The sequence below is a fragment of the Cucurbita pepo genome, chromosome 2 (assembly GCF_057944985.1).
Source record: "Cucurbita pepo subsp. pepo isolate OVF chromosome 2, ASM5794498v1, whole genome shotgun sequence".
NCBI classification, from domain to species: domain Eukaryota; kingdom Viridiplantae; phylum Streptophyta; class Magnoliopsida; order Cucurbitales; family Cucurbitaceae; genus Cucurbita; species Cucurbita pepo.
In genome coordinates, this window is record NC_141799.1 from 11,708,380 (window position 1) to 11,730,098 (window position 21,719).

A 21,719-nucleotide genomic window follows, 5' to 3' on the forward strand; every position below is an offset into this window, starting at 1 on the left:
TCGAGGCCCAAGACAATGCCCAATAAGCAATCATTTAGATGGTTTCAGAAATGTTTGACGAATTAAGAACAAACCTTGGAGTGGTCAGGGATGAAGGGACAAATTTGAGCACCAAACTAAATCTCACCATAAAAGCACCGGGGAACCAAACCCTAATTAGAGATGCTGTCCAATTTAACAAGGTGAAGGCCCTGTAGGGCTTGGGACACTAAGACTTTGGAGAATTTTATCTTTGACTTCAAACAGTACTTTGAAGCCACAAATACCGTGACAATGGGCGAAGTTCACGTTGACCACACTTCATCTAGCTGACGATGCAAAGTTGTGGTGGAGATCCAAGTACATGGACATTTAAGATGGTCGATATACCATGGACACTTGGAGAGTTTAAAACAAGAACTCCGCTCATAGTTCTTCCTAAACAATGTCGAGATAATAGTAAGGAGGAAGTTAAGGGAACTTAGGCATATTGAGAATATCTGAGACTACGTTAAGCAGTATTTTGGACTTATGTTGGATATTCGTGACATGTCCGAGAAAGACAAGGTCATCAGTTTTGTGAGGGGCTTAAGTAGTGGGCCAGGGCAAGTTCTATGAACAAATGGTTCAAGACCTTTCCACAACCTACGCTACAGTCAAACGACTATTAGACTTACCAACAATATATCCCAATACTAAAGGCGAAACCAGGATTTTGTAAGTGGGGTAATAAAAATTATCGACCCAACTCTCCTAAAGGCGAGGGAGGTGACAGACTAGAAGGTTTCCCCACCAGAATACTGTCACGGCTCCTTGTCTTACTTCATATGTAATGGGGCCCATAGAGAATTTGAATGCCCATAGAAGGAAACACTATATTCCTTCCAAACAAAATTTGAAATGAATTAAGAAGTCGAGTATGAGACGGAAAAAAAATAAAACACCGTTGGTTGAAAATGTTGAACACCCTCGCATGGGGGCACTAATGTACTTATCTATTCTCCAGAAGAGAGTGGAAGGGATAGAAGAGCTAGTGGAACGCGGTCTTATATATATCGAGGCCTAGGTTAACCACAAAGCGACCAAGAATACCATTATTGACTCTGGAGCCACCCACAACTTCATGTTGGAGACCGAAGAAAAATACTTGAACATCCTTTGGCATCAATATACAGGAAAGATGACAGCCTTCAATTCGTTAGCTCTACCCAGTCTTAAAAGTTGCAAAGACAACTCTGATTAAGCTAAAAACTTGGACCAGCAAACCGACCTTGTGATAGTTAAGATGGATGACCTCGACATCATGTTAAGGATGGATTTCTTGTTAGAACACAAAGTCACTCTCATGCCCCTAATGAAATGCCCGTCAACCAAGAGGGTGAAGATTATGTCGGCACTATAGTTGAGAAGAGATCTTAGCCATGATGAACTTACGCTCGTTGTCATTGCCACACGAGGATAGCCCACAACTATTGGGCAATTATATTTTTTTTTACTTAGATTGTGAGTCTTGAAGAGCGAGAGAAGGTCCGGCACTAAGATAGCCCACAAGTAGTGCGCAAGTTTTCGTATTCATTTTGGGGCACGATGAAAGTTCAGCGGGTCATGTTAGCATTTAGTTTGATATTTGGGTTGTCATCCGGGTGATGCCGAGATTAAGTGGCTAGAGTGTCACAATCAACTATGTTATTGTGCCCCCGAAAAAGTCATCAAGGATGATGACTAGGTTAAGTGGGATAGAGTGTCACAACCTCCTAAGAAGATTGTAGCTTGTGACCCCAACATGTCAACAGGCAAGACGACGACCCTCTAATGGTGCCCATCCGTTCACGTGAGGTCAAGACAGATAAATGTCATGATACGACTGAGGAGGACGGTGCATCATCCAACAGACCAACAATAGTGCATTAAAGCCAAGATAAGACATAGACAAGGTTCGAGAGAACTAGGTGACACGAGTGTCAAAGACAAACTCGGAGAAAGCCGGGTAGAGCCTTGGGCCAAAATTGTAGAAGTTGGAGTTTCGATATGAGTTTCGGCATGTGACTCTAGAGTTAAGTCCATCTATATGAAAGATGAAAACTCACAAAAGTTGGTGTCAACGGGTATCCTACGAAATCTCCATGGGGTCATATGACCGGTTGCCAAAATGACATCTACTCTAGAAATATTAGAAATATCTCAAAATGCACTATAGGGGGAGGGCATGGAGTCAGGTCCCACCATTCCTAGGCCCTGTGACCTAAGTGAGCTACCATATGGCACATACGTGTATCATAGTAAAGACAAGCGTTGAGAGATAAGTGTCTTAGGCGACTTCTTTTGAAATTGGTCTTTTTAAGGATAGTGTCTGAGGGCATGGGTGTGCTGACATTGGGTCATGAGCCAAAGGTTGTTAACCATAGGAGCATTAATAGTCATTTTGTATAGATACTTGTATAGCTACTTAATCTAATGATCACCAAATTTCATATAAAATATTAAAATGTCGTATTATGTTAAACATTAAAATTTCATGGATAGTGAATTTTGTTTTGTAGGTTATTCTAACATTACTCGACTTTTGAGCAAAACTCTCGATTTAGGTTCTTAACTCACGTTCTTCACTTATTTATTCCTTTAATCATACATACTTAGCTTAAGGTTCATATTAAAACTCATGTGATTCCTACAGGTATTTCTTAATAAAAGTTCAAGATGGCTACTTGCCTCGATGTTGATGGGACCTTCTTTCTCGAGCTTCCGATAATCCAGTTATTTCAAGTTTTTTTTTAATCCATCCTTGACGCTCGTTTCTTGAACTTTAAAAATGTAACAACCTAAAAATAAAAATAAGATAATAATAATTAAAAAAAATGGTAATTCATCAGCAAGAATTGCTGAGACGAAAAAAGAAAAAATGGTAGATTTGGGAGAGAAAAAAAATTAAAAAAAAAAGAAATTAGGGGTAAGGCTTTCATTATTATTTTGGGTTCAGAATCAATAGCATTTTTTTAAATAATTGATATGTTTATTTATTTATTGTGATATGATATGAAAATGATATGAAATATATTATGGTACAACATATGTGATCAATGACATGTTTATGATATGATTGTGATGTGATCTATGATATGATATGATGATGGAAATTTATATGTCTGGAAGCATGAAATATTATGATACGATATATTTATGTAATCTGAATGATATGATGTGCTTGACATGCAAAACAACAAACTAGAATGAAATAGAACCCCGACGTATGCATGAAAGATATGGTAAACGATATGTAAAATGATATAAACAACGATATGGTATGTACAAAATGCTAGCGGTGTTGTACTAAATGATAACGAAAATAGAAAAACGTTAGGACCTCATGCACTATTATGTACTCATGCATTTGGGGATACCCCTTACCCTTCACAGTAGTACGAATGCGTACATTACAAGGCTAAAAAACGATCATTATGGTTATTATAATGCTGCGATGACCAAGCAGGAAAACGATCATTATATATATCATACTGCTGCGATGACCAAGTAGGAAAACGATTATTAAATATATATATATATATATATATATATATATATATATATATATATATATATTTATTTATATATATATATATATATATATATATTATATATATATATATATATATCATAATGCTGCAACGGTTAGATAAGAAAACGATCATTATGTATATCATAATGTTGCAACGGTCAGGCAGGAAAACAATCATTGTGTTTAACATAATGCTGCGACAGTCAGGTAGGAAAATGATCATTATGTTTAATATAATGATCTATGCTCGCCCGACAAGAAAAGTAGTCCAGCAGTGTGTAAGATAACTGGTGAAGTTTAGTCTTCTCCATCACGATGCCACGTCTACCTTCCAAAATAAACCAGTTTATTGATTATCTACCTTCCAAAATAAGTCAGTTTATTAATTATTTACGAAATTAAAATTAGTATTTCATTAATTTTATAAAAAAAAATTAAGAAAACCTAGAGAGTGGATAATAATTTTTTTTGTCCATCAATTATGAAAGCTATTCTATCACAAGTAATCGAAAGCTTCAAAACACCCAACAATTTACTAAAACTAACCGATTCTTGTATCTCAAATAATAATTTTTCTTGTCCATTGTAAAAGCTCTCATATCACAAACACAAACCTTTTTAAAGAAAAAAACCAAATAATTTACTCAAACTAACCCATTTTTTATCTCAAATTTATTTTACCAAGTATTACTTTTGAAATTATTTTTTAAAATTTTAATTTTAGATGTGAGTATATATTTTTTATTTATTTTTTAAAATTTTAATTTTGATATTATTTAAATTTTGTAATTTATTATTTTTATGGATGGATATATAAAATTATTTATTTTTAATTTTAATTTTGATATGGTTTAGATTTGGTTATATGGATCTTTTTATTAATTTTTAAAATTTTAATTTTAATTTTAATATATTAGATTTTGTTATCTATGAATAGGATTTTTTTTTAATTTAAAATGGTTGAGATGTTATCTAAATTCTATATTTATGATTTACTTTTGAAATTATTTATTTTATTTTAATTTTAATATGGTTTAGATTTTGTTATCTATAATTTATTTTCTATTTTTTAATTTTAATCTTAATATAGTTTAAATTTTGTTATTGATTTAGTTTTAATATTTTTTATTTAAATTTTAATATGATTTAGATTTTGTTATTTATATTATTTATTTACCATTTACTCTCCTATATGATTTTTAGGATTTACTCTCACATTCTTTCAATTTCATTTACAATGATATTAAAAATTTAAAATTATAGCTTTCCAAATTTTAAAAACAATATCATTTATAATTTTTTATTTTAAATAATGAAGGTAAGTTTATGAAATATGGATGAGGCTTTTAGATATCAAAACTAAATAAGTTTATGAAATATAGATGAGGCTTTGTAGATATCAAAACTAAGTAAGTTTATGAAGTATAGATGAGGCTTTGTAGATATCAAAAATTAAGATCTTTATAATTTTTAGAATGTACATTATTCTAGTTGGTCGGGTCGGGTCGAGTTGTCAGATTCTTAAAAAAAAATTAATTTATAAAAAAGTTTAGATAAAAGATATTAAAAATTAACAAACAAACACAAATCAATCTATGATCATTAAAAAAAACAAATTCATCAACCACAACAATAAAAAATTGTAACATCTTAACCGCTCAACAGAATTAAACATCAATAACACACTTTTTAACCATGGGCTACTCTATGGAAAATATAAGGATAAAGTATGAAATTAAATTTTTTATACAAAATATACATATTTATATTGAAATAGTTTAACAGAATACCTAAATTAGGTAGAAAAAAAAAATAATAAATATATATATATATATATATATATATATATATATATATATATATATATATATATATATATATATATATATATATATATATATAAATGGTACAGAAGACCTAAATTATTCGAAAGAGAGGGATAGACTATTTGTTAGTTTTTCTATTATAGCATGTCTTTAAAAATAGTATGAAATATTATTTATTTACATAAATTTAAAACATATAAAAAGAAAAGGTATATATGAAGAAACTAAAAAAAATAATATGAAATTTAAAATAGAATAAAATACTGAGTTTTTTTTTTTTTTTTTTCTCAAACTTAAAATATATATAAAAAAAATTAAATATAAAAAATAGAGTAATAAAAAAATATAAAAGAAAAATATATATATATCTATAAGAGAAACTAAACAAAAATATAAAAGAATGGAATTTAAAATATATAAAAGAAACCAAACAAATAATGAAATTTAAAATATATAAAATAAATAAATATATATATATATATATAAGAAACTAAACAAAATATAAAAATATTAATAAGCCCAAATTACCGGCTTAATTTCTTTAATGATAGGATTCCATAATTCCATATACTATTTATCAATTACTCCCTCCCAAAATAAATTTGTTCTCTAAAAACATTTTTTTTAAATTTAAATGAGATGAAATTTAATGAGAATTGCATTGAATAATTTGTTGTTTACTGGAAAATAATGGAAGATTCTTGAAAGGAGGGAAAGAAGCTAAGAATCAACCATTCAATTTGTTTCACCTATCTACTCGCTACAGTGACGTTAACCTCACCTGGATTGTTACAGGCACGAGTTTAGTTCTTTAACAGGTAAAGAAACTCCAAAAGAAGCAGCAGAAAATTAGCTACGTATTTCGGGATTCTAATAATTCGATCGGGACGCCCATCCAAATTGTGAAGAATGTCCGTTTGTTTGAGAATTGTGGTACGTTCTTGAAATATAAGTGGTAACCATTTTTTTAATTCAGACTAAATCATATCATTATCTCATTTATCCTCACAGCATTTATCATATTTTCAAAATATTATAAGAGGGAAACCGGTGAATTTTAACAACAGAATAGTTCTAAATTTGCTGACCTAATGACAGTGATGACTACTTCACAGCTCGAGACACTGGCACATGCATAAATAGTGTATTTATTTTAAACGTTTATTTATTTTATTTAATTTTTTGTTGTGTCCTCTTTTAGATGTGTTTTCAAAACGAAATATTCATGATGGTATTAATGACAATTTTAGGAGTTTAAATGAAATATTCATGATGGTATTAATGACAATTTTAAATTAAGCAAGAAAATTTAGGAATGTTAAAACAAAAATATTTTGGATTTAATTTTAAAAAACTATGTAAGGGTTTAAAATTGGGAGAACTATGGAGAGATATTTATTTCATACATGGTTGAATGTCACCGAAAAACTTATTTAAAAATCCAAAAAATAGTTCGAACATAGACACCTTGAGGTCTAATTCCTCTCTGAGATTTCTTTCTTATCTTTCCCTCAAAAAAAAAAAATTGTTTTGGAAAACTAACTTGTGTGGTTGCTCCCAACTCTGAACTCGAATTTCTCGAACATTTGCTTATTTCTTTCGCAGAGTTGAAGCTTATTGGATAGGCCCCGATTACTTCATGAAATCTCTTCTTGTCATCCTCGTGAAACTACGGGGATTGGTTTTATCCAATGAGATGATAGGTAGAAGCTTAAGGTTGGATCTCTCCCATCTTGCTTAAAATAGACAACGATTTCTTTGATTACTTTGATCATGAGCTACATTGCATCAGTGGTTTTGATGAAAAATAGTTATTTACATTCCAGAAAACAATTGGCATAGGTGGAAATGAACGAATTTTCTCGTAGCCATCGATTGGATTTTTTTTTTCTTAAAAAAAAAATCTTTTGTGGGCAATGGAACTCGAATTGGGGGACTACACTTGGGTCACTTTCCGCTCTCAAATCCTTCAAGAAACTTGTTGGGTACCTCATTTAGAACATGTAGAAATTGGGTTGAGGAAAATTTGATGGATTATAGCTACTGAATTTTAAAAAATTCGAGAGTGGCATACCCGTAAAGTAGAAACTCGATTCTCTTGAGTTAGCCCCTCTCGAGCTTCCATTCTTGTCCCAAATGTTCATCCACACTTCCTTATTTATAGTCCAAGCATTAGTTTTCATGGAAAGTTCAAAATCAAGTTTATTTGAATAAGAGTTTTTGGACAATTCACCTGATACGAGAGAAGGTGTCTTGATCATGTATGACAAGATTCTACAATACAGGTCTGAATTTAGAGATGTTTCATTGTATTATTAGAAATGGTTTGATTCAAATGGTTTAGGTAGAGACATGTGAGTGTAGGTATCCTATACAATGAATTTTATAAGATTGGTGTACAAAATATTTTATCTCTCTTTATTAATTCATTGATTGAGAAGATAAATATTTCACAAGATGATTATATGTGATTCGATCTTAATCCAAAGTGACGTATGAAATATTATCTATAAAGGCTTGTTCTTTGATTTTTACAATGACTTTTGTAGTCGATTAAAAATAACTACCATTTTAGAGACGGGAGCTCAAAACATAATGCCACAATGGGGTCCACCCTCTCATTTTAGAAACTTTAACAATAGGGTTAGAGACTGGAGCTCAAAACATAATGCCACAATGGGATCCACCTCTCATTTTAGAAACTTTAACAATAGGGTCCACTTGTTCATTGGCTCGAGAGGGACTTAGTTAATTGTTGGACTATAAATAAATTATTCATTAGTGATACTTAATGTGATGTCCTACATTAGTTGGGGAAGAGAACAAAACACGTTTATAAGAGTGTGGAAACTTTCCCTAGCAGATGCGTTTTAAAGCCTTGAGGGGAAGCCCGAAAGGGAAAGCCCAAAGAGGACAATATCTGCTAGCGGTAGATATGGGCCGTTACAAATGGTATTAGAGCCAGACACCGGACGATGTGCTAGCCTTCTCACTGTTCTCCGAAGGGGGTAGACACAAGGCGGTGTGCCAATAAGGACGCTAGGCTCCGAAGGGAGTAGATTGTGATGTCCCACGTTGATTGGAGAAGAGAACAAAACACAGCGTGGAGTGAAAGCTGAGGGAAAGCGTGAGCCTTGTTTTACTTATATATTTCAAATTAATTTTTAATATATTAAAGATAAAAAAAGAAAAATAGCATTATACTTCATATAGTAAATATTGTAGCCCATTAACTTAAAATGACAGACTAGCCTCCATCTCTAATCTTTAGGCACCAAAACATCGAAGTCACTTACGCTCCACTCTACTGTCTCCCCTTTGCTAAAGTATACTTCTGTGCCAACATTGATAGAACTCCATATCCGCCTAGCTGCCTTCGTTCCCGGATCCTACAACGCCAACAAACACTCACTTTAGATTTATATTATTTAGCTTTCCACCTCTTTTTGCCATTTGTCACCATTAGTAGATATTGTTTTTTTTTAAGTTTTTCGTTCGTGGTTACCTTCAAAATTTTTAAAATGAATCTGTTAGGGAGAGAACTTCACACCCTTACAAACGGTGTTTCGTTCTACTCTACAACCAACGTGAGATCTCACAATCCACCCCTTTCAAGGCTCAGTGTCCTCACTAGCACTCCTTCCTTTCTCCAATCGATGTGGGACCCCACCAAATCTACCCCCTTCGAGGTCCAGTGTCATTATTGGCACACCGCCTCGTGTCTACCCCCATTGAGGAATAGCCTCCTCGCTGACACATCGCTCGGTGTCTGGCCGTGATACCATTTGTAACGATCCAAGTCCACCACCAGCCGATATTGGCCTCTTTGAGCTTACCCTTAATGTTTTTAAAATGTGTCTGGAGAGAGGTTTCCACACCCTTATAAGGTGTTTCATTCTCCTCCACAATCGATGTGGGATCTCACAACATCAGTTGAAGAGGAGAGCGAAACATTTTTTTGATAAGAGTGAAAAATTTTCTCGAGGAGACACATTTTAAAAATCTTGAAGGAAAAGCCCAAACAGAACAATATTGGCTGGTGGTGGGCTTGGGCCGTTACAAATGGTATTAGAGCTCGACATCGAGCGATGTGCCAGCGAGGAGACTGAACCTTAGAATGGGGTGGACACGAGGTAGTATGCCAGCAAGGACGCTGGGCCCTGAAGGGGATGGATTGAGGGTCTCGCATTGATTGGAGAAGGGAATGAGTGTCAGCGAGAATGCTGAGGCTCGAAGGGGGTGAATTGTGAGATCCCACATCAATTGGAGAAGGGAACAAGTGCCAGCGAGGAGGCTGGGCCCGATGGGGAGTGGATTGTGAAATCCCACATTGATTGGGAAAAAGAATAAAACATTCTTTATAAGCCGTGGAAATTTCTTTCTAATAGATGTGTCTTAAAGACTAAAGAGGACAATATCGGCTATTGGACGGTTATACTTGTAATCTCCTTAGTGTAGTGTAGTCGGTTGTTGAAGAAAGAAGATTTACCTGGTAGAAGTACAAGCGGTTGGACAAAGCTCCAACGTCGAGCTCCCAAGTTCTAGGATCTCCAACCCATCCTTCACCTTGCTTCTGAGGATAGCCATGAACAGCCCATTCAGGATGTGGAAGAATCTGTACCAACTCTTGAGCCTGCGGGTTGCTATATGGATCACAAAGTTCACATGGTTTCTCCAAATGCATAGCATTTCCAGGACCACAATACAGATGATAAGCTGAGTAAGGAAACCTCGAGGTCTCATTCCTGTATATCTTCTCTCCCGAAGAACTAACATGATAGGGCGGACAAGCCATGACATTGCTCGGCTTGCACGTACCACCGGTCTTGGGGTTGATAATCATTTCACTGTATCGAGTTACATCGGTAGTAGTGTCGCCATTGCAAGGATCTCCATTGTTCTTCCAACAGCTTCCTATGTCTAGCAGATAGAATTGGCTGCCCTTTCCACCACCACTTTTGATATCAAGTGTTAACCTCACCTTGAAATTTGGGGACTCAGGCAACTGATAATAACAATTCAAAATTTCACTTCAATATCTCCACAATTTGAAAAACAAGTGAAAAGAGAATGGATGAAGAAGAACCTTGCTCATAATGCCACGACCATCATAGTGATACCCACCATTGAAGCCCTTGGTTGCATCAGATCGAAGGTACAACATAAGCCAAGGATACTTAGAAGACGTCGTCAATCGATTCAAGAACACCCAACTCCCTGTTGTAACATTCTTCCGCCAAGACACCGAAAAGTAAGAATTTTTCCCTATACCATTACTCAAATCAGCATCAACTTCATAAGTTCCATAGAACCCACCACTTAAAGACACCATCCCGTCCTCCAAAGACACCAATCTCGAATAGTTATGGTAAACAAGAGGTGGGTTCATACACCCTTCACCGAAACAGGGGAACTTCAACTCTGTTTTAATTTCACTAACCTTCTTGCCATTCTCAGGACAAAGCGTAGAGTTCTTGTCCAAATTCCCATTTTTCAGCATAATCATCCAGAAATTCCATGGATTTGAAGAGCCATCGACCTCGCATAATGAACCCAGATAGCGCTCCTTCTCCGCGGCGTATAAATTTGGGTCTTTGTATGGCTTGAAACGCTCCGATGGGAATTTTTCACCGGCCTTGAGTTTGTTAATTGATTCGTTTACTTTGTGGGCAACCATGGTGGGAGCTGATGAGGGCTGCAAATCAGCGCAATCGGCTAATCTGGGGCTGCCCATGGTAGGAGCTTCGGCACCAACTTCGTTACAGGAATTCCATGCCTCCAATGCCACTCGGACATTTGGGTTCTTCATTCCGGGGTCTCCGATGGCAGATATGTATGAACAATGGATGAAACTTAGAAAAAATGGCTGAATTATGAGGAGGAGGAAGAAGGGAGGTGAAAATGGAGAAGCCATGTCCATGAAGAATGGCGAGATGGGGAATGGTTTGAAGGGAAGATGGAACTTAGTTTATATTGGCATCCTAAGTTTATTAGAAGAACGCTACTCTCCACAATGGTATGCTATTATTCACTTTAAGTATAAACTCTAGTAACTTCAAAAAAACTTAATTTATATTGGCATTGTTGTTCATGATGAGTTGACTAATTTCACTGGCCACCTCGTGGATTGGATGGAATGTAGTTTATATTGGTATTGTTGTTTATGATGAGTTTATTAGAAGAACACGACTCTCCACAATAGTATGATATTGTTTATTTTAAGCATGAACTCTCGTATCCAAAAATGAATTGTTGTTCGGGATAAGTTGACTAATTTCACTGAACACGTTAGATTGTTTTGTTTTTAAGGAAAGAAATCATTGCTCTTAAATCTCTATTCCTTGGCGGTTAGATTTTTTGAGGAAGTGGTATGATTTTTACCTTAAATGAATAAGGTTTTTAGTTTATTTTATAATAAATTTTAATAGTTACCTTTAAATAAATGAGTTTAATAAATTTATATAAAATTTTAATTATAAATATTTAGTACTAACTTTTAGTAATCAAATGTGGTATGTAACATGAGATAAGTATATAATAAATGTATATAAATTTTATTTTTGTTTATTATTATGTATATTATAAATAATAGGCTTTAAATTTTAGAATTTTGAGTTTATTTAAATAATTATTTTCAAATAAATGATTTTAATAAAATTGTAATAAGTATACGATAATCAAATTGAAAAATTAATTATAAATATCATATTTTAAAAATTAAATATAATTTATTTATTTCCCCTTTTCCAACCCTTCTACAAATCATTTAAAAATGATTGGTAGATAAAAATAATTTTTTTATCAATAAAAAAGAAATAACAAAAAGGAAACTCAAAACCAAGAAAATAAGTTAAATGAGTTATAAAAAAAATAATAAATTATTTAAAAAACAACAAAAAATTGAAAATGAATTAAAAATGAAAGAAACCAATAAAAATAAATGTAAGAATAACACAAAAGAAAAAAGAACAATAAAATTAAAAAATAAAAAAGTAAAAGAAACAAAGGATGGGTTTCAAAATCCCATTATTTGATTTTTTTTAAATATTTTTTAATTATATTAAAATAAAATCTATAGCCATAAAAAAATATTTGTAACCAAGATAAAAATAATACAATTATTATATACATTATAAAATTCAATCCTGCTTAAAAATAAATGTTCCAATTAATATCAAAATAACTCTAAAATTATATATATATATATATATATATATATATATATATATATATATATATATATATATATATATATATATATATTTCATTTAATGATGAATGAAATAATAATTTTTTAGAGAAGTAAAATAAATATATAACTATTATTATATTTCAAAATTTAATTAGATAATAAACGTATCAAAACAGCCCAATATCTTATGCCAATAGTTTAACTCTCTCACATAATAAAAGAATATATATTAAATAATTATTATTGGTTTGTGTATGGAAAACTAATTAAATTATTAGATTTAATTAAAATATAATTAAATAAATATTAATAAAATTTTATGTTAAATAGTTAAGATTATGTAATTATAATTTTATTAAATCTAAATTACATATTGATAATAATAATAATATAAAAAAAAATTAACAATAACTCATCTTGTACTAAAACCATATTCTAATAACAAGGTCTAACATGCAAATCTTATATTAAAAAATTAAATATATTATGATAAAGTTTACTAATAAAGTGAATGTTAATGTCCTAATCTTATAGTTGGAAAAGAATGAAGATAATAATATCTAATTTGATTGGAAACAACACTGAAAGTTAATGTTTTTTAATTTGATCTAGTCGATTCACACAGGTATAACTTGCACTTTTAGCGGTAAGAAAGAGCTTTCAAAAATTTAAATTTTTTTTATTAACGTCCCTAATAGTAAGATGTTTAGGAGTATAGTGAAAGTTAGTAAATTGTAATGATATCATCAGGAAATGACTAGTTTGAGTACAAATATAACATGAGGAAGTTTGTCAGATCTCACATCAGTTGGAGAGGGGAACGAAGCATTCCTTATAAGGGTGTGAAAACTTCTCCATAACATACCCATTTTCAAACTTCCCGAGAAAGCCCTTAAGAGAAAGCTCAAAGAGGAAGGAAAAGTCCACGTAAAACAACATTTGCTAACAGTGAGGTGGATTTGGGCTGTTACAAGATTAGTGTTCTACTCTGTGTATATGATAAAGTTAGCGTTATCTCTCACATTTACTATAAAAGCATGAGATTATTTGCCCCATTCACCGTTGAACTTGCACCAGACTAATGATGTTAAGGGAGGGAGTAAATCTTTAAAGAGTGGCAGGTCGTTGCTAGTGATTAGCTAAATTGTCATCATAAAGATAAATAATGAGGTTATCCCTCAAGAAACCATTATTACAATTTTTGAAGTTTTCAAAGTAAAAGTGTTACGTGGGTGATTCCACGAACTTACAAAATTCACGTACTTCTTATAATAGGACTAGACTATACTGCATAGAATGCCAGTATTAATATAACACAATTATATAGGAAAAATATTTTTAGATTACCTATAATGTCACGATTTGAATTCATCTGAACTTATAATTTAAATAAAAATAATAAAATGGGGTGACTAGAATTACCATTTCAATAATTAGCTGATTAATTAAAACAAAAATAATCAATGTGTTCAACAAATATAATTTTTTTTTTCTCTTTGGTAACGTGAAATTTAATTTATTGCAATTTCAAAAAATTAAGATAAATGGTGCAAAATTTACTAAGATAAAATAAAAATGAATAAAAAAGAAGTGGATAACCCTAATTATCCACGCCACTTCTTCTACACGCCCTCTCCTCCTCTGTTGCAGGTCGGTGTCGCCGCCGGCTCTCTCCCGTTTACGGCTGCCGCCACCGTGGTTTTTGTTCCGTTCGTGGCGCCGCAGCCTCTCTCCTAGCGGCTTTGCATTGTTTTCCAAGTATAGCGGAATTGCAATGAAAAAGGAACACCCTCCTGGAAAATTGGGATGTGGTTTGTGTCTGGCTGTCTGATTGGGAAACAGTGATCGGATTCTCTTCTAATTCCACAGCTCAATTCGTCTTTCACTCAGGTCTCCCCTTTTCGCATGAACATGAACCTTCGAAGAGAAGGGACCTACGAATTAGGAAATGAATGACGTAAAAAGGCTCTTACATCTAAATTGCTTATTCTTCATTATGGTCTCAGTAATGGGGGTTACAATTTGTCTTCTATGAGCCTGGTTGATCGTCAAGTGGGGCCTTTTCACTTCCAAGCACATGACGTTTTATTACCATATTAATTCCATTTCAACAAACTAAAAATGCATTATAAATTGTACCATTTATATATAGTATAGATTACCCTTCCAATTTCTCTGCCTTCTTCTTTTCCTCTCATTTCTGCAAGCGTCTGAATTCGCCGTGGAGACTACCTGCTTGTGCCTATGGTGATTCCAGCGGCCCTGGTGATCTTGCCATTGGGCGTCCTCTTCTTTGTCTCTGGCCTCGTCGTCAATCTCATTCAGGTATTCTGCACTAGTTTGATCCATGTGTGTTCTTCTTTCTTTCTTTCTTCATTTCGTTCATCGAGATTCAGTTCGTTTACTGTTGGGTTATGTTCTTTTTTGTATTTTGGTGTGTGGTTAAAGTGAGTTGCGGAGATTTAGTTGTTGGGTTTAGTTGCTTCAGGCCATAAGCCAATTTATTAGTATGATTCTCGTCTAAATGCATGTTTATTGCTCTTTTATTTGGATTAATTTTCTGGTGGTACAAGGGTAACTTGTAAATTTAGCTAAGATTTTGTTTTCCTTCCTTCCTGTTTTCATCATTCGTTTTTTTTATAAAAAAATGCTTTTAACTCACGAGGTGTTTTGCGTTGCTTGTTACCATTGAGTCGCCTGATGAGTTAAACCATCATGGTTTATCATTTAAGCTGTCGTTGTGGTTGTCTTGTTGTGCTATGCTAGTGTCTGTTTTTTTCACTCCATCTTCTTTGAAAGCTTTTGCTGGTTATTCTTATATATACACACTGATCGATGTGATCGGCTCTCAAATTTTTGTTCCCTTGTTTTCAGGCAATATGCTTTATCCTTATAAGGCCGATAACAAAGAATGGGTACAGAAGGATTAATAGATTGGTGGCAGAGTTGTTGTGGTTGGAGCTTGTTTGGATAGTTGATTGGTGGGCAGGTGTTAAGGTGCATCATAGTGATATTGTTGCTGCTTGTTTTTCTCTCCCTTTTGAATTTTAATGATTAATTACTTTATCTTATTTTTTCATGGTTTACTATATTTGATGCCACAAAATGATCAATTTTCTTGTAAATTTCACTGAATCGTTATTAAATGACCTAGAACTTGTGTTTTTGGTTCTTGGATTGGATTATTGAAAGCTCAATTTGTTGAACTATTTTGAATGCAGATTAAAGTGTACACAGATTGTGAGACCCTTAAACTGATGGGTAAGAGTATTGACTACAAATTTATTTATCTTTTGAAATATCTGCAAAATGGCTCAAATCACAACTTAGTTATGAACTTTTCCAGGTGAAGAACATGCACTGGTTGTCTCTAATCACAGAAGTGATATTGATTGGCTTGTTGGATGGATTCTGGCTCAGGTGCCTATTTCCTTTTCTTTCTTAATCAAGGATAATTCAACTTCAATATGTATCACTCATATTTATGGGTGCATATTTTTACATTTGCTGGTATCTAAATATATTGCATGTTATGTGTTTCTATCAGAGCATAAAATCAGTGTGTTTAATGCCATTTTGTTGTTTGTCTTATACTTTCTCCTTATTAATAATCTTGAATTTCATGTGGTAGAGATCTGGATGTCTTGGCAGCACGTTAGCTGTAATGAAGAAGTCATCAAAATTGCTGCCAGTATGTTCATTTTTCGGAAGTATTTTTAGCATTCATGAGCTTGTTGTTATTTTCGTTACAAATTTTAAAGTTATTTTTTAATGGATTAGTTGTAGACATGTTACTAATGCTAAATTTCTCCTAGTACTTAATTTCATCTCTATGAGCTGACAAAAGTCATCCAAGTTGTCAGGGAAGAACTTACCATTTAGAGTTCTATTCTGGTAGGTTATAGGTTGGTCAATGTGGTTTTCCGAGTATCTTTTTCTTGAAAGAAGCTGGGCCAAGGATGAAATTACTTTAAAGGTAAGACATTCATGCTGTACTTAATATAGATTTTTTCACTGTTCGTTAGTCTTTTCAATTTTACCATGTGATTCTATCTGTACGTCACATGTTGGTTTCATTTGAGTCTCATGTTATTGCGTCTACAGTCAGGTCTTTTACGGTTGAAGGACTTCCCTTTGCCTTTTTGGTTGGCACTTTTTGTAGAAGGGACTCGATTTACTGAGGCAAAACTTTTGGCAGCTAAAGAGTACGCCAATGCAAATGGATTACCTGTTCCTAGGAATGTTTTGATTCCACGTACAAAGGTCAGTTCACTGGAAACAACTTTTTCGCGATTTTTTCATTCTGATCATGTTTAGGTGATTTTTTAATTGTTTATTGCCCCTTCTTTGAACTCCTAGACCTCTGCAAAGGAAATACAGTAATAAACAGAAGATACACAAAATCCACTCAGTTATTTTCTGTAATTTCCCCCTTCTCCTTCTGTGTTTCGTTTTGTTTGGTTCATGCTATGAATTGCATGATTTAACTTCTACTTTTTGTTTTTTTTTTCCCAAGGCTTTTGAGTTGTGCTTGAAAATTTCTTTTAATATAAGGGGATGGAATATGCTCAAAAAGTGGGAAGGAGACACCTCATGGCATGTCATACAAGTAGACTTTGATTAGAAGGAAGGATCAACATGAGAACCTTGTTAGCTAAATGGCTGTGACATTTTCCCTTCTCCTCCATACAGCTTAAGGTCATGATAAGCAAGTACCTTCCCGTTCTTATGAGTGGACCTTGAGAGGGGTTTTGAAAGGCGCACACAGAAATTCTTGGAAAGTTATTTCTGTGGGTTTCGCTTTTTTCTGTTAGTTTATTCAATGTATGGTGGGTGATAGGCAGTGTGAGATCCCACATTGGTTGGAGAGGGGAACTAAGCATTCTTTATAAGGGTGTGGAAATCTCTCCCTAGTAGACACATTTTAAAACCTTGAGGGAAAGTTCGGAAGGAAAAGCACAAAAAGGACAATATCTGCTAGCAGTGGGCTTGAGCGGTTACAAATTGTATCAGAGGTAGACACTGGGCGGTGTGCCAGCGAGGACACTGAGCCCTGAAGGCGGGTGAACACCAAACAGTGTGCCAGCAAGGACGTTGTGTCCTGAAGGGGGGTGGATTGTGAGACCCCACATAGGTTGGAGAGGGAAACTAAGAATTCTTTATAAGGGTGTGGAAACCTCTCCCTAGCAGACGTGTTTTAAAACTTGAGGGGAAGCCCATAAGGAAAGCCCAAAAGACAATATCTGCTAGCGGTGGGTTTGGGTTGTTACAGGCAGACACTTTTTTTTTTTGGAAGACAAATGGTTGGGAATTGACCCATATGCTCTATGTTTTCTCGATTATATCACCTTTCTTCTATGAGGAATAATTGACTGGCTTCTATTCTCCCTCCTTTTGGCAGCACATCATTTCTTTTTCTTGGGTTCTATTGTCCTTTATTTGGTAGGGAAATGATAGACGTAACTATCTTATCCTTAAAGGGTGTTTTTGTTTGTCTTGGAGATTAGAGTTTTTTCTATTTGGTGCTATTTTGTTCTCATTACTTTGATCCTAATCAATGCAAGGTTGGTGCAAGTTTTATTTGATTGCACATTTTTGTGTGTTGTAATTAGAAAACATTCGATCGTACTTACATTTATTCACCTAGCATGTATTGATCTATATTTTTTTGTTGCCTAAGAATTATCATAACTTGTTATTCTGCTGCATTCAGGGTTTTGTGTCAGCCGTAGGTCATATGCGCTCATTTGTTCCAGCAATTTATGATGTAACAGTAGCTATTCCCAAAAGCTCACCTCCACCGACAATGCTAAGACTCTTCAAGGGGCAGCCTTCTGTGGTAAGTTGCTTTGGATAAGTGTTTTTTTCCCTAATTTTTTCCTTTTAATGGCTAAATCTATTTGGAGGGTTAAAGCAGAGTTCTTCGTTGCTTTAGTAGAGCTTGGTGAATTGGGACTAATTTTCTGTTATACTTTAGTAGTGAATATGGGATTCAATAATCTTGATTGGTATGGGTGATTAAGTTTGTACCCTTCAACAATTAAATTAAACCTTCAACAATTAAATTAAAGACAAACTCCACGCACAAATCATCGTAAAGTTAAAATGTGAACTTATTGATTATTTTAATACATGTGGACACACATGGGAAATCGAACTTTTGTTGAGAATCTCAATTAAAGAATATGCATGTTGGGATTGTTGGGAGAGTAGTCCCACGTTGGCTAATTAAGGGAAAGATCATGAGTTTAAGTAAGGAACACTATCTTCATTGGTATGAGACATTTTGAGAAAACCAAAAGTAAAGCCATGAGAGCTTATGCTCAAAGTGGATAATATCATACCATTGTGGAGGGCCATGGTTCCTAACATGGTATGAGAGCCATGCCCTTAACTTAGCCATGTCAATAGAATTCTCAAATATCGAACAAAGAAGTTGTGAGGCTCGAAGGTGTGTAGTCAAAAGTGACTCAAGTGTTTAACAAAAGGTGTACTTTGTTTGAGGGCTCCATAGGCCTCAGGGGCGGCTCTATGGTGTACTTTGTTCGAGGGGAGAATTGTTGAGGATTGTTGGGAGATGAGTCCCTCATCGACTAATTAAGGGGTTGATCATGAGTTTATAAATAAGGAATACATCTCCATTGGTACGAGGTCTTTTGAGGAAACCAAAAGCAAAGCCATGAGATCTTATACTCAAAGTAGACAATATTGATCATACAAAAAGAAGACAACCTGACAAAGGTTGAAAAAAATAAGTTTGAGCCGAACTAGCAAAAAAAAGAAAAAAAAGGCCAGATAATACAAAAAAAATCATAGAGATTGATCACTCAAGCGACATTCAATGCTTGGTCATTGGTTCTATCTTTAGATAATTCCCTTATCTACCTCCATCTGCTATTACAGGTACATGTGCACATAAAGCGACATTCAATGAAGGAATTGCCCGAGACAGACGATGCCATTGCACAATGGTGTAGAGATATGTTTGTGGCCAAGGTTTATATTATCCAGTCAGTCCTGTTATAGGTGAAATGCCATGGATCAATTGTCTTACCCTCTTGTTTCTTGCCTTCCAGGATGCCCTGATGGATAAGCATGTAGCAGAAGACACCTTTAGTGACCAAGAATTACAGGACCTTGGTCGGCCAATCAAGTCTCTCCTGGTAAGCTCCTCCCTGCCTCCACCCACAAAATAAAGAGTTAAATTTACATAATATTTGAACTAGAGAAATGTTTATAGCACTTGTTTTTTAAGTCTACACTTCTAGAAAACTATTTTGTGTTGGATTGAGGAAATTTATTGCGAAATTTAGTAACTTTTTGCTTGATTTTGTGAGTGGGTTTTGAGTGCTTTTCATGATTAGGTTTTGAGGTGTAACTTAATCAAGAGCTGTAATTTTTTTTTTTTTTTTTGTCTGTTTACTGTGAACAGGTAGTAATTTCATGGACATGTTTACTCATCTTGGGTTCCCTCAAGCTTCTTCAAGGCTCTTCCTTCTTATCCTCATGGAAAGGTCTTACTTTCTCAGCATCCTGCCTCGCCATTGTTACAGTTCTCATGCAGATCCTCATACGTTTCTCCCAATCAGAGCGGTCAACCCCTGCAAAGGTTGTCTCGGTCAAGCCTAAGAGCAGTGGCGAACCACTCGACACCACAGGGCAGTCTAAACAGAACTAGACTCTAGATATATTGTACCTTTGTCAAAAACCTTGTATTTTTTACACACGGTTACTTGTTTACATGCAGTTGTAGGTTGTGTTTTAGCTACTGTATTCTATGTCAAGTCTTTTTCCTTCTCAAACTAAACATTTGCCTCCCCAGCATCGTGTATTTGACTGGCAAATTACCAGATTGGTGTTCGATTCTTTTGTTTTTAAAATAATTGTCTTGTTTTGAGAGTCGTATCTATTTATTTTTCTAAGTTTTGTGTTTTTTTTTTCAATGAGAGACCAAAACCAGTTAAATTTACAGAACCTTCCGTTGCCATCAACGATGAATGGTGTCCTTTGTTGGAAGCCCTTACATAGGTTAAATCGATGGAGTTGAGAAGCAATTTTGTTTTGTGCATATGAACGCGAGTTAGAATGAGGAAATGATACAACAACCAGTAGGTACGTGCAGTTTGGATGCTGTTGGAGTCACGAGTCGGTACATGTAAAATTCGAAGATGCCTTGTTTGAATGTTGCTCGATGGATCTTGAGATATGTCAAAGGTACAATCGACTATAGTTTTTCTCTCGATGGATTTTGAGATATGTCAAAAGTACAATCAACTAGTTTTTGTGCACAAAAAAGTGAAGACTACAAGCTAGTTGGATATTACCCAAAGATCAACCACTAGGTATGTGTTCAAGTTTGGTTCGGAACAATTTCTTGGTGTAACAAAAATAGCCAACAATTTCTTGGTGTAACAAAAATAGCCAACAGTAACAATCCAAGACTACGCTAGCAAATATTATCCGTTTTAGTCTGTTACATGTCGCCGTCAACCTCACTATTTTAAAATGCGTACAAAAATAGCCAACAGTAACAATCCAAGACTACGCTAGCAAATATTATCCGTTTTAGTCTGTTACATGTCGCCGTCAACCTCACTATTTTAAAATGCGTCTATTAGGAAAAAGTTTCCACACTCTTATAAGTAATACTTTTTTCCCCTCTCCAACCTATGTGGGATTTCACAATCCACTCTCGTTGGGGGTCTAGCGTCCTCGCTGGCACACTGCCTAGTGTCTAGCTCATATACCATTTGTAAAGAAGTTGAAGTACATTGTTAGTAGATATTGTCTGCTTTGACCTGTTATGTATTGTCGTTAGCCTCACAGTTTTAAAACACATCTAATAAGGAGATGTTTTCATACCCTCGTAAAGGATGTTTTCATACCCTCGTAAAGAATGTTTTGTCCCCCTCTTCAACCGATGTGGGATCTCACAATTGCTAGCTACAGAAGAGGAGTATAGAGCAATGGCTAAAGCAGCTCAAGAAAGTAAATGACTGGAGCTCTATGTATTTTAGGGGAGAGATTTAGATATTTTAGGAATACAAGTATAGATATTTTAGAAATAAATTTGGTAACATTGTTAGCCATTACTATAAATACTCATCCACCCTATTAAGTTTGTAAATAACTCCACTTTTTAATAGTTACTATCAAATATCTTTTAACA

At 34.2% G+C, this 21,719-nt stretch overlaps 2 protein-coding genes across 5 annotated transcripts; one reads left to right on the plus strand and one right to left on the minus strand.

Annotated features, from left to right (window-relative positions):
* Window positions 1-8,580: 8,580 nt before the first annotated feature.
* LOC111789092 (uncharacterized) lies at window positions 8,581-11,290 on the minus strand. The gene is made up of 3 exons (XM_023669737.2): window positions 10,445-11,290; window positions 9,848-10,363; window positions 8,581-8,747 (listed from the first exon to the last, which is right to left on the minus strand). Exons 1-3 carry the CDS (start codon window positions 11,276-11,278, stop codon window positions 8,619-8,621), a joined length of 1,479 nt encoding a protein of 492 aa, XP_023525505.2. The 5' UTR covers window positions 11,279-11,290; the 3' UTR covers window positions 8,581-8,618.
* A 2,855-nt stretch (window positions 11,291-14,145) lies between these two features.
* On the plus strand, window positions 14,146-20,449 carry LOC111789304 (1-acyl-sn-glycerol-3-phosphate acyltransferase 2). 4 transcript variants are annotated; one of them, XM_023670026.2, is made up of 11 exons: window positions 14,156-14,875; window positions 15,425-15,547; window positions 15,772-15,811; window positions 15,897-15,970; window positions 16,182-16,241; window positions 16,449-16,526; window positions 16,655-16,813; window positions 18,264-18,389; window positions 19,454-19,546; window positions 19,627-19,713; window positions 19,983-20,449. In XM_023670026.2, the coding sequence occupies exons 1-11, from the start codon at window positions 14,795-14,797 to the stop codon at window positions 20,226-20,228; spliced, it is 1,167 nt and encodes a 388-aa protein (XP_023525794.1). In that variant the 5' UTR covers window positions 14,156-14,794; the 3' UTR covers window positions 20,229-20,449. The 4 variants fall into 4 exon arrangements, with proteins under 4 accessions (XP_086977792.1, XP_086977790.1, XP_086977791.1 ...); XM_087121664.1 differs by lacking the exon at window positions 16,182-16,241 and having other exon boundaries at window positions 14,151-14,875; XM_087121665.1 differs by lacking the exon at window positions 15,425-15,547 and having other exon boundaries at window positions 14,152-14,875.
* The last annotated feature ends 1,270 nt before the right edge of the window (window positions 20,450-21,719 follow it).

Coding starts and splice junctions, on each gene's coding strand:
- LOC111789304 (XM_023670026.2), top strand. CDS start 14,795: ATGGTGATTCCAGCGGCCCTGGTGATCTTGCCATTGGGCGTCCTCTTC. Junction 16,242..16,448: donor AGTCATCAAAATTGCTGCCA/GTATGTTCATTT, acceptor CTATTCTGGTAG/GTTATAGGTTGGTCAATGTG. Junction 19,714..19,982: donor GGCCAATCAAGTCTCTCCTG/GTAAGCTCCTCC, acceptor TACTGTGAACAG/GTAGTAATTTCATGGACATG.
- LOC111789092 (XM_023669737.2), bottom strand. CDS start 11,278: ATGGACATGGCTTCTCCATTTTCACCTCCCTTCTTCCTCCTCCTCATA. Junction 10,364..10,444: donor GTCGTGGCATTATGAGCAAG/GTTCTTCTTCAT, acceptor TGTTATTATCAG/TTGCCTGAGTCCCCAAATTT. Junction 8,748..9,847: donor ACCGCTTGTACTTCTACCAG/GTAAATCTTCTT, acceptor TTGGCGTTGTAG/GATCCGGGAACGAAGGCAGC.